The sequence below is a fragment of the Ursus maritimus genome, unplaced genomic scaffold (assembly GCF_017311325.1).
Source record: "Ursus maritimus isolate PB19 unplaced genomic scaffold, ASM1731132v1 scaffold_3, whole genome shotgun sequence".
NCBI lineage: Eukaryota > Metazoa > Chordata > Mammalia > Carnivora > Ursidae > Ursus > Ursus maritimus.
In genome coordinates, this window is record NW_024425563.1 from 6649977 (window position 1) to 6668133 (window position 18157).

An 18157-nucleotide genomic window follows, 5' to 3' on the forward strand; every position below is an offset into this window, starting at 1 on the left:
TACCTGGTATATTATTACTATTACTATTATTATATTAACACCACAATTAGCACAAATCTTGAACCGGAAAGAGAGGGAGTGCAGTTGGCAGGAGACATCCACAAGCAGGAAGCTAAGGGGGGTGAGGCACACGCAATGCACACAGTAGAAAGCATTTCAGCTTCTCCGTGGTCCAGCTAGATGGCTGCGATTCCCAGGTCTGTTTTCTCATCTGCAAATACTACTACTACCGGCCTGAGAGGTTTGATTTAAGGATTAGAGAGGATATATATACAAGAGACTCAACAGAGGACCCGCACGCAGTAGATACTCAGTGACCGGCAGAAGCCACTGTTCTGATTTCCAGGAGTTAGAATAAAAGACACAAAGCTTCCCAAACACCCAGGATAAGCAGATCACAGTATTTCAAGACAAAATATAAGAAACATTAAAAATGGACAGATTTTGCTCAAAGGCCAACCGAACTTTTCTTGGCTGTGAAAATTCTGATGGGGTTTTCTTTTTCAAAATTTAAGTTCACTCCATGGTGAAGTCCTATTTGTAAAAAAATTAATTGAAAGATAGCACCAAATACTATTTGATTCTCAGCTCTTAAAGTGGTTGCCACAGGAGGATGAAGTGTGGGAGAAAAAACACTCGCCAAAGCCAAATAGCCCTGCACTGTCAATACTGTTTTATATCCCAGTGATCAGCTCAATGCCCTTTAAAAGGTCATTTTTAAACATACAAATCATTTGTGTTTGGCCCCAGTTATATTCTGAAGGCTCCTTAAAGTTTTATACCTCACACATGAAAACTGTCTAAATCAGACAGCAGTTAAAGGATAATCGCTGGAGACCTAATTAAAGTCACAAAAATGGATCACACACACAAACTCTGTTCCTAGACTTCTGTACCTGTTTTAGGCTCACAGACGACTGACGAGGACAGCCTCCTTCTCTATAAAGCCTTCCCTGACTCCTGCCTGCAACACTCAAGCAAACTTAATTACCCTTCCTCTGATTATACTTGTTGTTCATCCAAACAGAATGTAACCCACACTGAACTGTCCCTTATTTCCCCCAGGGAGTGAAGATTTCCCCATTCCTCACTTAAGTTAAAAAGAAATTGACCAAATGCTTCCATGGAGCATGGCCAGCCCTGGCATCAGGAGACGCCCTGTGGTCAATACCAGACACCTGCCCCTTTCCACAGGGGTCCCCAGGGCAAAGCACATCACTACTGTGCTTTCCTTTCAAGGAAGAGCCAACTTTTTATAAGTGGGTGTGTACTTCTTAAAAATGAATTTCCCTTCATTTTCAGTGCTTTTAAACAGTGCTGGGGATAGTGATGCACTTTGAATGCGTACTTTGTACGAGCGCCCTGGGCCGAGGACATGATGAAAACACCTCTATCGTCATAAAAGAAATCGGTTTTTACCTCATATCTGAATGTTTGGGGAGCCATTTAAAAATGATGAACAATGATAAAAACAAGCATACAGGTCAGGAATGTGCAGAAAATAATCCATATCTTATCCGTGCACGAAAGGGCGGTATAAACCAAGGGCTAGGACATCAGTGAAATCACAAATATTCTAGGTTCTTATCTTGTAGAAGTCACGATGCAGATTGCTGCTGTATTCCTAAGTCACGTACAGCAGCCTCTTCTGGAAGGCTGCTGTAACCAGATACGCTAGTAGGCAAACAAGAGCTAAGATGAAAAGTTGTCTTCCCCTTCTGATGCCCCCTGAGTATGGGGGCATGTGACGGAAACAGGAGGCAAAGAGACGAAGAGGCAGATGCAAGAGCGAGCACTCTTCTGAGAAGGTAACAAGCACTTATATTAAGTTCATCTTTCTCCAGTGCCCCCTCTAGTGACACCTCGGCCAAGCCCGCCCTTGCTGGCCCCTGGGCACGAGGAAACAGCCCTGGCACAGAAGAAGGAGAGGCGCCTCCAGGCCTCTGCCCATCCCGTCCCTCCCTCTGTCATGTCCCAATGGCCTTCCTTCTCCCTGTCCACTTGTCCTGTCCTCCGACTCTGTAAAGACTTTCCTGCTCCCTCCCTCCAATGCCCCGCAAAATGAAACCACCCTTCTCTAGCAGCCTCAGGGCACTTTTCCTGAACTTCTTTTACAGAGCTAGTGTTATTTCAGAGTTTCTCATTCAAGTGTCTGTCTCTCCCGAAAACCTGCTAGCCCCCTGAAAGCAGAGACCTTACTTCGCTTGTGTTCACCTGGCACGTAGGACGTATTCAATGGATGTTTGGTGGAAGGTGATGATGGATGGAGATATGGATGAAGAGAGGATAAAGTACTGCATCTCAAAGCAGGGAGAGTTCTGCGGGGCAAAAAATATCATCTCTCTCTGCCTATGTACAGGGAGAAGGCAGAAATGGGAAGATGACCACAAGCCACAGCTGCCCTTGCGGGTTTCCCATGTCAGACGATGGTGGCGAACAAAGGTCTACGTGAATCTTTACCCAGGGCAGCCAACAGCTCATAATTCATCCGCATCACGTCTCTGTACAGCTCCTTCTGCCGCTTGACTAGCATGCCCCACTCCTCCCGGGTGAAATACACCGCCACATCCTCAAACACCACCGGGAGCTCCTCAAACACCACAGGAACCTCCTCAAACAGCCCCTCTTCAGAAGGATCCTGCAACAAAGAGCAGCAGTCACTCAACAGGCCTCTTATGCCAGACGCCCAGCGTGGTACTTTTAGGTTCCTTCTCAAGGCCTAATTTCTCTTGGGAGGCTTGCCAAGAGGCCCAGATGTAACTCTGAGGAATTAATGTATCCACCGAAAGTCAAAGAAGCAAATTTGTGAGGCCCAGAGTTAGTAGGTAAAAAAAAAAATGAGCCTCAGTCTGATCCTAGGTCTCTTAGGAGGAAATAAAAATGCGCTGAAGAACAGGGGTCCTGGCAGAGCATTATGACTGCACCTTGCCCTACGCAGTCCTAAGGGGGTGTCTTCTACTCATCTGTGCCTACAACGGTGACCGTCTGCCTCTAGCACCTGCGAAGACTGCCCACTGGGAGAGGAAGGAAGAAGCAGTAGTGCAGAAGAACGAAAGATGCTTGTATTCAGTTACTCGGTTGACACACGCCTTATTGCTAAAGGAATTCAAATTATAAACGGTTAGACCAATTTATTAGCTTCTAATACTAAAAAGTAGAAGGAACATGAACATGAAGAGAAATGAGCTTCGTCACTTTTCTAGCTCCTGGAAAAATTCAAGCTTACTAACTTTAGCTGGGCCCTTACGAGGGAAGAGGAACAGCTGAGCTATTCTCATGGGAATACCAGAGGGGCACTCAAAATGGTTTGTAGTAAAATCCTGTTTATACGAAATAGTTGAGAAATGGTGAAGGATCTCGTTACTCCAAATTCCAGTTCACACAGGTTCCTTACGACCAACTTTGCGAGGAACTAAGAACTTACAAGGTACCCTCGAGCGAGCGCTAGAGCCTCCGGCCTGCTGTGCGCGTGCGCAGGGAGTGGAGGGGCGGGGCCAGCTGGGGGCTCTGGCCACGTCTGTTCCCCTGATAGTCTGTGCCCTCCCAACAAGAGACTTTGTCCGAGTTGCTCCAACGGCCTCAGAGTGGCATCAAAAACATTACATAAAACAACGTGTCTGAGGAAATTGTGCAGTGTGTAGCAGTGCTGCATGATTCTGAAGCTAAAGCTGAAAACATTTTAGAAATTAATTAAGAGCTCTGTGGTTGTTTCGTGGTCGCGTATTATTTACTGAGTTTTGTGACTGTTTTGGATTCTGGATAAAGATTATCGTCCTAAACTTAGAGGTTTCCTTTATATCAGAAGCTGGAGCGTTCTGTCCCACTAATTATGTTTTGTTATCTGTGAAAGGAGATGAAAATAATAGGGCTGTTGTGTTAAATAAATGAGATAACACAGGTCGCCTGGGTGGGGCAGTTGGTTAAGCAAGGACTCTTGGTTTCGGCTCAGGTCATGACCTCAGAGTGGTGAGGTCGAGCCCTGAATGGGGCTCCATGCTCAGTGTGGAGTCTGCTTGAGATTCTCTCTCTCTCTCTCCCTCTGCTCCTCCCCCTGCGTGCTCTCTCTCTAAAATAAAGAAAGAAAATCTTTAAATAAATAAATGAGATAACACTAGTAAAGCACATAACGCCTAGTGCACCGTAAGCATGTTAGGGTCTGGAACATTATAATGGTCGCAGCGGGTATGGCTATTATAATTTTCCCATCATCGTCATGTGACATGTGCTGTTGCTAGTACGAAATCCTTCCCCTTGAGACCCAGCGATTATTACAAACACATTACCTGGCTGCAGGGTTCAGCAGTGTCATCACACAAAATGTTCCCATTTGAGGAGCTGTGGACATCATCAACAATTTCTTTTTGCCTCAACTCAGAAATGCAGTCTAGATACAATGTAGGAATTGCTCCATTCCCCCCCGGGTCCTCCAGTTCAGCTCTTGGGCTGGGCAGGAGCTGAGCCATGTTATCATAGGCTCCCAGAGGCCCTGGGGGGTACAATATGGGGTAGTCTGCCGTGAAGAGGTGCTTCGGGCTGGCCAGGACATCTCCAGATTCCCCTCGGACGCTCTGGAAACGGGCCGCCCACATGGGGTCCCGTGCTGCCAAGGCATTGACGCAGAACAGGTGAGCTTTGCTCTTGGCGTGGTATTTGAGAGTCTCCACCTTGAATGGTCCTGTATAACCTTCTATTAATCTTGACCGTTTGTCCCTCACAGATGGGTATTCACGGCAAGCAGAGCAAAAGAGAGCCGTCTGCTCCTCATTCATGACCAGCCACGGGAACTGTGTAAACCAAGACTTCTGGATAGAGCGGGGTTTCAAGGGTTTTTTGCTTTTTCCTGTACAGTCTACCTCAGTGTTGCCATGCTCTGTGCATAAGTGAGAAAGACAGGCTTTCTTCTGCGGGGGCAGGTCCAGTCTGGCTTCTCTGGCTGGACTTCGAGAGTCCCTTTCTTCCATGCAGCCCATCTTGTTTTTCCCTTTAGAGAAAAGAGACTGATGGCATCTGCTCTGAAATCCTATAGTTAGAGCCACTGCACCTCACAGGCCTCTCGGTGTAGCAAATATGAAAGCTGGAAATCACATGCAAGAGTGGCCCAGGCTCTACTTGGATTCTCTTCTTTCAGACCCCCAGCTCCCCAGGCCCACCTCACCTGAGCCAGAAGAAAATCAAGTGAGCTTTAAGCATCTCTCCCTTTTTGAAGATTAAAGGGCAGATACGCCTGGCCAAAAAGAGACCTCTGCAGTTTCATCTCTGCAACCTAAGATAGCAGCACCATCTCCAGGAGTTCCAGCTTATTTACGGGTAAGAACACTGAACTTAATAAAATGTTGGTTAAAGAAGATAATTAAAGCCAAATCCTGCAACTCCAACCTCAGCAGGAATCTCCTCTCCGGTACCCCTGCCAGACAGACATCTGCACTTTGCTCACATGGTTTGGGGCAAGCGTACGATCTACCTCCTGTGTAGACGGTTTTGGTCCCCAGAGTTTGCCTTAAGCTGCGATCCACTTTTAAGTTTCTTCCACTCAGGGTAGCTGCTTCAGCACTCCAGAGAAACACAAGTCCTCTCTCACACCACAGCCCTTCCAAAGAGGCAACAACTCTCATGAACTCACTAAGATTTTTCTTCCTCAAACTAAACTAGAAGTTTCTTTATTCACTCCTTAGTTGAAATGCAGGGTAGGTGGCTTTAAACTCCTCCAGGGCCATTTCTCATGCACCAACGTAAGTGCAGATGCTCAGTGGCCAGGGACTCAACAGTATTTACTCCAATTGTAGCCAAAGTGGCTGATAAAGAGAAAGCCGGGTCAAAATTAGGAGCCGGTTAAGCGTCTGCCTTGGGCTTGGGTCATGATCCCAGGGTCCTGGGATGGAGCCCCGCGTCAGGCTCCCCGCTCGGTGGAAAGCCTGCTTCTCCCTCTCCCTCTGCCTGCTGCTCCCCCTGCTTGTGCACACGCTCTCTTGCTCTCTCTCTTTCTCTTTCTGTGTCAAATAAATTAATAAAATATTTTTTAAAATGAGCCAAGCATTGGAAAACAAAATAAATTAGTATCTCTGAAGTCTCAGGCTCCCTGTGGTCCCTCTGAGACAGATCACGGGGGAGAGCAGATGCCTGTGAGTCGGCTCCTATTAGAGCTCGTTCTGCCTCCCTTTTCTTCTACAGTGGGGGCTGCTTCACTCAACCATCTCATCCAAGGACAAGATGTCATCTGGCTCGGCTCTAGCCAAGGCAGTCCCTCAACAGGACAGGCTTCTCAGGGGAGAAAAGCCAAGATAAATCCCTAGAACTTAGCAGATATCTGTTCATTCACTCAGTGATTATTGTGTAACCGCTGCGCACCAGGCATTGTTCTCAGCACTGGGACCACAGGAGTCAATAAGACAAAGTCATGCCTTCATGGAACTTAGCATATAGAGATAAATCAACATATACTCTCAGGAAGAAATAAAATAAAGGGAGATGGAGAGGTTGGAGAACGATGTTGGGGGTGTGTGTGCATATTTCAGATAAGGTGGTGGCTGGGGAAGGACAGCATTCGTGTGTGAGTTGGCAGAGAACAGGGAGAGGCCAAGGATGAGACAGGAGTCCTGGTGCCCATCTTTCTGCTCCCTCTCTCCAGCTAGCACCCCTCCTCCCGTGCAGACCCACACTTACCTGGCTGGTGGCTCAGGACATTCCTCTGGCCCTGGACATTGCCTAGCCATGGCTCTGGCCCTTGCTCAAACTTATAGAACAGCTCTGGGGTGGCAATAGTTGGTCCTGAGTCAGGAACAGAGAGAAGCACTTATGAAGTCTTGGATCCAGGTCACACCACAACATTAAGGAAGGGTCTACCTGGGACATCCTCTCCGCACTGTAAGATAATTGGTCAAGGACACAGGGAGGAATCTCGATGCTTTAGCATAGTGGTTTGGAAACTCAGACAGAGAAACTCAGATATCCATGAGGCCTCCAAAAGAATGGGGGTCTGAGTGAATGCAATGAGGGGCACAAGCAAGGCTCTGTGCCCCTTTTGAAGCTAAAAAGGTAGGAAAACTACTGGTTCAGAACAGAGGCTCATAAACCCAAATGCTGAGAGGGGTCAGACCGATAACGTAACTGAGGAAACCGGGCCAGGTGAGAGGCTGTGGTGACCTGCCTATGTGTGTGGGCAGTCACTGCTCCCCCACAAGGGGGAGGCCACCATGTGGAACGCAGGGTCAGTACTGCCAGACTGTCCTATTTTTCAAGAAAAACCAGAAATAATTCCATGTGAAAGCTCCCAGGGATTAAATATTGACAACTTATTAAATATTATAAAGAAACCACGGCACCTGGCTGGCTCATTTGGAAGAGCATGAGGCTCTTGATCTCGGGGTTGTGAGTTCAAGCCCCATGTTAGGTGTAGAGATTACTTAAATAAACTTAAAAATTTTTTTTAAAAAATATTTTTAAATACTCTGCAATTTCTGGTTTAAAAGAACCAGAAGTTTTCAGGGGCGCCTGGGTGGCACAGCGGTTAAGCGTCTGCCTTCGGCTCAGGGCGTGATCCCGGCGTTCCGGGATCGAGCCCCACATCAGGCTCCTCCACTATGAGCCTGCTTCTTCCTCTCCCATTCCCCCTGCTTGTGTTCCCTCTCTCGCTGGCTGTCTCTATCTCTGTCGAATAAATAAATAAAATCTTTAAAAAAAAAAAAAAAAAAAAAAGAACCAGAAGTTTTCAAACTGGTTTTGGCAGGCATGGGAGAAGACCCAACCCAGCTGCAATCCTTCCACCCACAGAGAGCTGAGACTGTGGCTCCCATTAGCCTTGGACAGGGGCCAAGATGACAAGAAGAGAAAGGCACAGCAGGTGAGAAAATAGTACAACTGTTGTACCCACATGCTTAACAATGATCACCTCTGTCCATGGTACCGAAAGTTCACCCAGAAGCAGAGAAAAGACATTCAGAAAACAGAAAAGATTAAAAAAACCTACAGGGGTCCCAAGTTTGAAGTTGTTTTAGCTCATTAAGGCTCTATGACAGCCCTCTGAAGGAAACCAAGGCTTAAAAAGTGAGAGGGTTGGGGGGCCCTGGGGGGCTCAGTCAGTTAAGTGTCTGACTCTGTTTCGGCTCAGGTCATGATCTCAGGGTTGTGGGATCCAGCCTGGCATCAGGCTCTGCACTCAGCACGGAGTCGGCTGGAGGTTCTCGCTCCCTCTCCTTCCATGCTCACGTGCATGCGCGCGTGTGCACTCTCTCTCTAAATAAATAAAATCTTAAAAAAAAAAAAGTTAAAGAGTTTGGTCGAAGGCACACCAGTGTCACATGGTGGAGGCTGGGACCCAGAGCAGATTCCCATAGATCAGATGATGCTCTTTCTACCACCATTCATGACCTCCAGGGCCCTATGGGCACCTGAAACAAAACCCACAGGCGAGGCTTCCCACCTGGCACCCTACGATATGGTGAGACATCAAGGTCCAGCCTTGACATGCCCGACTTCCCCCACTTCTCTAGGCCAACTGAAGGGGAGAAGAGAAATGGTAGGATATGAATCCACATGCAGTTAAGTTACATATGGGACTGAGCAGATAAATAATGTAAACAGGTCTGAAAAAAATGGTAGGAGTCCAGAAAATTCTCAAATATGTCGCAGTTGGATACAGTCTGGAATGCTGATCTAGATTCAGGTGGTGGGGAAGTGAATAGGAGCCCATACCTAGTGGTGCCACCAGCTTGTCAGAACCACAGATCTCCTTCTGTTGCTGGCTCAGCAGCATCCATTCCTCCTGAAGCAAGTATACGGTGATGTCATCAAATGTCACAGGAGCCTGGAGGAAAAAATGACACCAGCTAAGCACCAACTTCCTCCTTATATTAGACTTTCACACCTGTGTTCATGATCGCCTGAGGGCACCTGTACTCTGGGAACCTATCAGATTGGGGGAGGGGCATTGTCCATCTCCATATAAGACCTACACCCCACCTCTCTCTCCTTCTGGGTCCAAATCACAGTGGGAATGAGACTCTCTTCTAGGAAGGGCCATGCACCGAAACAGGAGTCATCAAGAAGGCTGACTCAGGAATTCCATTATCCTTTCCCTAACATGCTCTTTGCCTGCCCCAGGACTTCTCAGCCAGGGCCTCAGCAACAACTTACGGCACATTCTTGTGCAAAATCTTGAACCTGGTAAGGAGTTTGTATCTGATTCCTAGAAACAGTTGAAAGTCATTCAGAACTATGTCTGTCAATGAAATCAGCGATCAAGATAGGCAAAGCTTTAGAGTGGAGAACTATACCCCATGGGGCTTGTAAAGTGGCTCTGTTCTGCCAAAAAGGGGTACGGGGTTCAGGAAATATTTGGGGAGTACTGAAGTAAGATGGCAGATTAAACAAGTACACTGAATTGTGCATCCTCCTTGTGAATTTATAAGACACCCCCCCACCAAAACACTCCAAAGCAAAACCCCCACTAGGGTGGGAAACAAAACAAGGGGACAAAAGCAATACAATTTTGGAAACAGAAAAGCAGATGAAAAAGTAATAACTAAGCAGATCCAAGAAAATCACATCCTCACCCAGCAACAGACAAATTATTAACAAAAAATAAATTCCCCACCACCAAAGCAAAACAACATCTTGGGAATCAGTATCTTGGGGTAAGTAGAAGTCCTTCCAGAGTGACAATTGTGAAAGGGACACATTCGTTTCCATCTATGACAAGTTCTAGTATATTTGTCTAAAATTGCCTTGTACCTTTATGGTCAGATTTCAAGCACATGAAATAACTTATTTTAACTTCAACAGTAGAAGCTTCTTGAGAAAAACAATACAGATAATTCTTATCAGTCACTGTTGAGTTGTATGCTTAAAAAAAACAATCTGAGTACTTTTCTTATGAGTCAATACATGTTCACTGCAGAATTAAGACAGTGAACAGAAAAAATGTTTTAAGATCACCCACAACCCCCTTACTAAAACAAGAATTACTATTGACATTCAGTATGTAAACTTCCAGTTTTTTGTCTATAAATATGTATGAATGAACAGTTTTAAAAATAAAAATGGTTTGGAAACACAATGATCCAAAATCTTTGGGACATAGCAAAAGCAGTCTAAGAGGGAAGTTTATAGCGATACAGGCCTACCTCAAGAAACAAGAAAAATCTCAAATGATCTAACCTTATATCTAAAGGAACTAGAAAAAGAAGAATAAACAAAGCCCAAAGAAATGAAATTATAAAGACTAGAGTAGAAATAAGTGAAATAGAGACCAAAAAAAAAAAAAAGTAGAAAAGATCAATGAAACCAAGAGCTGGTTCTTTGAAAAGATAAACAAAATTGATAAACCTTCAGCCAAACTCATCAAGAAAAAAAGAGAGAAGACTCAAATAAATAAAATCAGAAATGAAAGAGGGGAAATAACAAAGGATACCACAGAAATAGAAAGGATTATAAGAGAATACTATGAAAAATTATATGTCAACAATTGAAAAACCTAGAAGAAATGGATAAATTTCTAGAAACATACAATCTTCCAAAACTGAATCAGGAAGAAACAGAAAATTTGAATAGACTGATTACTAGTAATGAAATTTATTCTGTAATTTAAAAACTCCCAGGGCACCCAGTGGCTCAGTCAGTTGGGCATCTGCCTTCGGCTTGGGTCATGATCCCAGGGTCCTGGGATCAAGCCCCACAGAGGGCTCCCCACTTGGTGGGGAGTCTGCTTCTCCCTCTCCCTCCACCCTTTCCCTCCAACTCATATTCTCTCTCAATCGCTCTCCTCTCTCTCTCTCTCTCAAATAAATGAATAAATAAATAAATCTTAAAAAAAAAAAAAACCCACTCCCGAAAAATGAAATTCCAGGACCAGATGGCTTCACAGGTGAATTCTGCCAAATGTTTAAAGAAGAGTTAATACCTATTCTTCTCAAAATTCTAAGAAATAGAAAAGGAAGGAAAACCTCCCAGTTCATTCTATGAGGGCAGCACTAACCAAAACCAGACAAAGACACCACAAAAAAACAAAACTACAGGCCAATATCCCTGATCAACATAGGCAAAAATCCTCAACAAATATTAGCAAACCAAATTCAACAATACATTAAAAAATATAATTCACCACAATCAAGTGGGATTTATTCCAGAGATGCAAGGATGGTTAAATATTCACAAATCAATCAATGTGATCCATCACATTAAAAAAAGGAAGTATAAAAGTCATATCATCAGAATAGATGCATAAAAAGCATTTGACAAAATAAACATCCATTCACAATAAAAACTCTCAACAAAGTAGGTTTAGAGGGAACATACCTCAACATAATAAAGGCCACATATGAAAAACCCGGAGTTGACATCATACTCAATGATGAAAAACTGAAAGCTTTTCCTCTAAGATCAGAAACAAGACAAGGATGTCCACTTTCACCACCATTGTTCAACGTAGTACTGGAAGTCTTAGCCACAGCAATCAGACAAGAAAACAAAATAAAAGGCATCCAGATTGGTAAGGAAGAAGTAAAGCTGTCACTATTTGCAGATGACATGATACTACATATAGAAAACCCTAGAGACTGCACCAAAAAGTTATTAGAACTAATAAATGCATTCTGTAAAGCTGCAGGATACAAAATTAATATACAGAAATCCACTGCATTTCTCTACACTAATAACAAAGTAGCAGAAAGAGAAATTATGGAAACAATTCCGTTTACAATTGAACCAAAAATAATAAAATACTAGGAACAGAAAACTGTACAACATTGATGAAAGAAATAAAGATCACACACACACACACACACACACACACACACACAAATGGAAAGATAAACCGTGCTCTTGGATTGAAAGAATTAATATTGTTAAAATGTCCATATTACCCAAAGCAATCTACAGATTCAGTGTAATCCATATCAAGAAACCAACAGCACTTTTCACAGAACTAGAAAAAATAATGCTAAAATTTGTATGGAACCACAAAAGACCTCGAATAACCAAAGCAATCTTGAGAAAAAAGACTAAAGTTGGAGGTATCACAATCCCAGACTTCAAGATATACTACAAGGCTATAGTAATCTAAACAGTATGGTACTGGCACAAAGAATAGACACATAGATCAACAGAACAGGACAGACAGCCCAGAAATAAACCTTCTCATACACGGTCAATTAACTTATGACAAAGGAGGCAAGTATAAACAATGGGGAAAAGGCAGACTTTTCAATAAATGGTGCTGGGAAAACCGGACAACTACATGCAAAAGAGTGAAACTAAACAACTTTCTTACACCATACATGAAAATCTTCAAAATGGATGGAAGACCTAAACGCAAGAACTGAAATCATATAAAACTCCTAAGACAAGACATGCGCAGTAATCTCTTGGACATCAACCTTAGTAACATATTTACAGATGTCTCCTCAGGCAAGGGAAATAAAAGCAAAAATAAACTACTGGGACCATAACCAAAAAAAGCTTTTGCACAGTGAAGGAAACCATCAACAAAACAAAAAGCAACCTGCTGAATGGGAGAAGATCTTGTAAATGATATATCTGGTTAATATCCAAAATATATAAAGAACTTAACACTAGTAAACACCAGAAAAAAAATCTAATTAAAAAATGCACAGAGAAGGGCGCCTGGGTGGCACAGCGGTTGGGCGTCTGCCTTCGGCTCAGGGTGTGATCCCGGCGTTGTGGGATCGAGCCCCACATCAGGCTCCTCCACTGGAAGCCTGCTTCTTCCTCTCCCACTCCCCCTGCTTGTGTTCCCTCTCTTGCTGGCTGTCTCTATCTCTGTCGAATAAATAAATAAACTCTTTAAAAAAATGCACAGAGGATTTGGATAGACATTTTTCCAAAAAAGACATACAGATGGCCAACAGGCACATGCAAAAATCATCAGGGAAATGCAAATCAAACCACAATGAGATATCACCTCACACCAGTCAGAATGGCTAGTATCAAAAAGACAGGAAATAACACGGGGACTTGGCTGGCTCAACCAGTAGAGCATGCGACTTGATCTTGGGGTTGTGAGTTCGAGCCCCACATTGGGTGTAGAGATTACTCAAAAATTTAAAAAATCTTAAAAAAAAAAAAGGACAAGAAATAACAAGTACTGGTGAGGATGAGAAAAGAGAACACTCATGCACTGTTGGTGGGCATGTACAATTGGTGCAGCTCTTGTGGAAAACAGTATGGGGGGGTCCTCAAAAAATTAAAAATAGAAATACTGTATGATCCATAATTCCACTACTGGGTATTAACCCAAAGAAAGCAAAAGTACTGGGGCACCTGGGTGGCTCAGTCAGTTAAGCATCTGCCTTCGGCTCAGGTCATGATCCCAGGGTCTTGGAATCAAGCCCCACATTTGTGAGCAGGGAGCCTGCTTCTCCCTCTCTCTGCCCCTCCCCCTGCTGTACTCTCAGTCAAAAAATAAAATCTTAAGAAAAAAAGAAAGCAAAAATATTAATTCAAAAATATATATGCACCCCTATGCTTATTGAAGCATTATTTACAATAGCCAAGATATGGAATCAACCCGTGTCCATTGATCCATTGATAGATGAATGGATGAAGAAGATGTATGTATGTATGTATGTAAGTGTGTGTGTGTGTGTGTGTGTGTGTGTGTGTGTGTGTATATATATACATATCAGCCATAAAAAAGAATGAGATCCTGCCATTTGTGACAACATGGATGGACCCTAGAGGGCATTATGCTAAGTGAAATAAGTCGGACAAAAAAGACAAATAGAATATGATTTTAACTATATAAGGAATCTAAGAAACAAAACAAATTAACAGAAAAACTGAAAGAGACTCATAAACACAGAGAACAAACTGATGGTTGCCAGAGGGAAGGAGGGATGGTGGTGGGAGAAATAAGTGAAAGGGATTAAGAGGTAGAAACTTCCAGTTACACGGGGTGAACAATACAGAATGGGGAATATAGTCAATATTTAATGATGTTGTACAGTGGCAGATGGTGACCTCACTTGCAGTGAGCACTGAGTAATATATAGAATTCTCCAATCACTATGTTGTACACCTGAAACAAATATAACATCATATGGCAACTATATTTCAATAATAAAATGTTAAAAAAATAGAACTGTCCTGCCAAACGTGTATGTTTTAAATAACTATTTGCTCTCAGAGTGTCTTCCAAAGCAAAATGTGATTATATTTCCACAATCCTGCTGGAAGATGGGCTCCAACAGACAAGGCAGTCAAACAGGAAAGGGGTACACATAAGAAATGATCTAAGGGAGCCAACATGGGGAAGGGGGAAGAGAACATTCGAGATTATACTGAAGGCAGATTCCAGGATGATTACTGTACACCAGGACTAGCGAGCAAGCTGTTCCGACTTGGACAGGTTAAACTTGTGACCAAGGACAAGCAGGACTCCCTATTCATGCCCACCCCTCCCCCTTTCCTACTGAGGGAACAGGTGGGCTTATAATGAAAGCCAAGAGATCCATCACTTTAGCTTCAGCATGCCCAAGGATGGAGAGTATGGGCAGGACTGAATCCTTAGAGGATAAAGAAGTGTCTTCCCAACAAGAGTGACTGCCCTAACTCTGGTATTTCTCTTTTAACCAATATTATGGCAAGAGCCTTTTGATTCCAAGTGACCTCAATGTAAAGAAAACACCAATCTTGAATAAGACAAATTTCTTATCTATACATAAAGCAAAGAATATCTCTGGATGTTCTATTTTAGTGATTCCCACTGTCTATAGGGCAGAACTCTGACTTTGCCCGGCACCAAGTTCCCTGGATCTGAACCTAACCCACCTTCCTAACTTTAGCTCTATGTAATGCCCCACCTGGAATCTCTCCTGCAGACAGATTAGATTAATTGCAATCATTTAACATATTTTGCACCTTTCCTCCCTCTACACACCCAACTTTAGATTCTCTGACTCTATTTCCTCCTATCTACTTAGTCTATCCAACTGTCAGGGTCCTATCCACATTCCATCTCTTTCATGAGGGATTTCCTAACTACCTGGTCTAAGCATTTCTCCTTCCCCTGAGCAAGGAAGCCTTTGCATCCCTCATGGAACTGGAGGTATCCAGGAAGCCTATGCTGACTGGCTTATTTTATAACCTCCTTCACCATCACCTACCCCTTCCCCCTACCACATTATGCAGAAAGTTTTTCATAGGTGCTTAATTATTTCATTCATTATTTGTTTCTTCTGTGCTTGGTGCATGGTGATCCTAAGACATGCAAAATAAAATCGATATTGTCAGGGAAATTAAAATCCATCAGGAGGTGACAGTCATCAATGATATAAGTGCAATAACAGAACTGGGTCCAGAGAAAAATGAGATCAGAATGATCACTTCCATGGAAAAGACAGAGGGGTAGGAACCAGAAATGCCGAGGCGGCAAATACATACACAATAAATACTCCTAGCTGGCAGCACCAAAAATCAAATGTCTCCCAGAGGGCACAGGAGGCGTCAGACTGCGGTGTTCTTCAGTGCATTCACACCCTGTAGCAGAAGGGCTCCTGGAATGATTCTATTTTGAGTCACTCATCCCCAAAATACTGAGAACTTATGAAATGCCAGATGCAGCTCCACTATTCTAGCTGGGGATATAGCAGAGAGTAAAGTCAGCACACATGTGAATAAATAAATGAGAATCTTATATAGTGAGAAGGACTGGGAGGAAAATAAAACAGGATAATGGGATAGAGTGATGGGGGCAAGTCTTTGACTCTTATCCATTATTCTGCCAATGGCAAGCAAGATACCCCCCACACCCAGTCCAACAGGCCAAGACTGCTTTTAGTTAATAAATATCACAAAATAGCACCAAAGGAAGATACTCATAATAGACCAAGCTACTACCTCAAGTGGACCCCCAGGCTCCCAGGCCTGAGCCAAACATGTATATATATACTCCCAATGGAACTTTAGAACAGCACAGGCATTCCACCCAGCCTACTTGCTGCCACTCATTTGCAAGATATCTAACACTGCCAGTTTGTTTTGCAATCACTTTATTTCACCTTTGGATAACCTTCTAAGTTCCCAGGTTAGAAAACTCACGCACTGGGAAGGGTGAGCATCTTTTTGAGACACCCTGCAATCAAGATTAGAATCAAGAGTCAAAGTTCCAGTCCCCGGGGTTTTCAATTAGTGGTTGGGCCTGAACAGGACATCAAATCTCTCCCCTACCTCCCAAAATGTTTGCATTTCTTTCTTCTCCCATTAAAAGCCAAGAAAGCCTAGGGGTGCCTGGGTGGCTCAATTAAACAACTGACTTGATTTCAGCTCAGGTCATGGTCTCAGGGTCGTGAGATCTAGCCCTGCATCAGGCTCTGGGCATGGAGCCCGCTTAAGATTCTCTCTCCCTCTGCCTTTGCCCCTCCCCCGCTTGCTCTGTCTCTCTCTCTCTCAAAAACAAAAAATAAAATAAAATGTGGTAACAAAAGCTAAGAAAGCCCACAACTAAATGGAATAGCTTGAAATCAACCTCAAATTACTAAGTCCAATTTTCAATGCCACTTGTTTATGATCCTTCTTCCCCATTACATTGTGCTCCCCAGACTAGGTTCATTCAAAACTAAACAGGGGATATTACTAAAGCATAAGGGCCATTTCCTTTACTTCTTTGATATCCCCTGTGGTGCTTAACATGAGGCTGGCACACAGTTCCCTTCAATCTTAGGTTCAGCTGAGCTTTATTTGTCTTAGACTGTTTACTTTGGTTGTTTCAACTGTTAAATGCATCACTGTAGCTTGTGGAGGGGAGGGTGTGTGGAAGAGAGGCTTAAGCAAAGAGTAACTTCTTCTGTTAACTCAGTCCTTCCCAGCCTTTTCAGGAGAAGCTACAGTGTGAAAATAACCTCATCATCCTTTCCCTCTTTTGTCTATGGGACAACCCTTCCAGGCTTGTCCTAGTCATTGAAGTCAAATCTGTGGGAGATCTCCTCAGGGAAATGTGGCCACTTCATGTTTATCCTGTATTCCACCAACTCCCCCACAGTAACCATTGACCACATGTTGATTAACTTTTTTTTTTTTTTTTTTTTTTTTTTTAAGGAGAGACTCAATACACACTTGAAAATATGTGGAAGGAACTCTCTCCATGCCAAAGAAGCAATCCTCAAGAACTGGAAGTGGGCAACAAAAAAACATCCAGAAAGATCTTAGTCACAAGAGGCGGCCACTGTCTCCCAGTCAAATGCCTACAACCAAGCTGGTCTTTTGACACTGCCTCTGGGCTCTAGCAATCCTGTCAACCCACTTAACTCTAGCGTCAAGCACGTTCTCCCACCTCTTCTTCCAGGTCACAGCCTTCTGCCCCAAGCCTGAAGGAAGTTTATGGAATATGCTTACAGGCGATGCTACTGCTACTACACGAAGTAGATAAGCTAGCAACTTTAAGCGGGCAGGAAATATGCCAGATGCCTTCTCTTTTTCTTCTCTGCCCTTTCTTGGGAAGGAGGAGTCTATCTAGTCAGGGCCAAAGCTTCACCCTGCCTCTGGGTGACCCCTACCCCTTAGCTTCTACTCTGGTCTCATCCAGCCTTAGAACACGCTGGGCCTCTCCGAAACTCCCGACAGAGGTGTGGGAAAACAGCGAGCACCTTTACTTCACTACTCTGAGCGGGTCACCCACCCCAGCATCAACCGAGCGGCCACTGGGCAGAGGGCGGCTCGGCCAGTGGGGGGTGGGCAAGGAGGCCCCGCGGGGCTTGGAGCCGTGCGTTCGCTCCTCTCTGCGACACGCGCGCGGAGAAGGCCGCCCTAGTGCGGAGGAAGAAGCGGCGGGCGAGCGGGCGAGTCCTTCCCTGCAAGGCTGGCTCATCTGCGGGGACTCCGCCCGTCCCGCCCGCCTCGCCGGAGCCCAAGTCAGGGAACTACGGGAGGGAAGTGGGCGGCCCCAGGGCCCTTCCAGGCCTACCTTCCCCGACTCCCTGGGCTCCATAGCCCCGCTTGCGGTGGCCGGTGCTGACCCCGCCACTGTCTCCAGGCCGCCCCCTCCCCCCGCGGCCTGGCCTGGGGATGCCGCCGCCGCGACCACCTTGGGGACCCGGGGCCCCCGGAGGGCGGGGCACCCGGACGGGGAGGGCGCACGGCCGGGAACTGGCTCTCCCACGTCGGGAGAGCAGTAGCGCTCCCGGTGCCGGGAGAGGCGAGCGGCAGGGAC

The 18157-nt window shown here is 44.7% G+C and overlaps 1 protein-coding gene across 1 annotated transcript; it reads right to left on the minus strand.

The window, feature by feature from the left end:
- Nucleotides 1–1484: 1484 nt before the first annotated feature.
- On the minus strand, nucleotides 1485–18157 carry LOC103669058 (zinc finger protein 862). The gene is made up of 5 exons (XM_040643842.1): nucleotides 17912–18157; nucleotides 8689–8800; nucleotides 6661–6765; nucleotides 4284–4981; nucleotides 1485–2638 (listed from the first exon to the last, which is right to left on the minus strand). The coding sequence occupies exons 1-5, from the start codon at nucleotides 17933–17935 to the stop codon at nucleotides 2420–2422; spliced, it is 1158 nt and encodes a 385-aa protein (XP_040499776.1). The 5' UTR covers nucleotides 17936–18157; the 3' UTR covers nucleotides 1485–2419.

What these genes read in the sequence shown, in the direction of transcription:
- LOC103669058 (XM_040643842.1), bottom strand. Translation starts at nt 17,935, where the DNA reads ATGGAGCCCAGGGAGTCGGGGAAG. An exon ending in CAAGCTGGTGGCACCACTAG is followed by an intron (nt 6,766 to 8,688) that starts GTATGGGCTCCT and finishes TTCCTGACTCAG; the next exon opens with GACCAACTATTGCCACCCCA. An exon ending in CTGCTGAACCCTGCAGCCAG is followed by an intron (nt 2,639 to 4,283) that starts GTAATGTGTTTG and finishes TCTTTGTTGCAG; the next exon opens with GATCCTTCTGAAGAGGGGCT.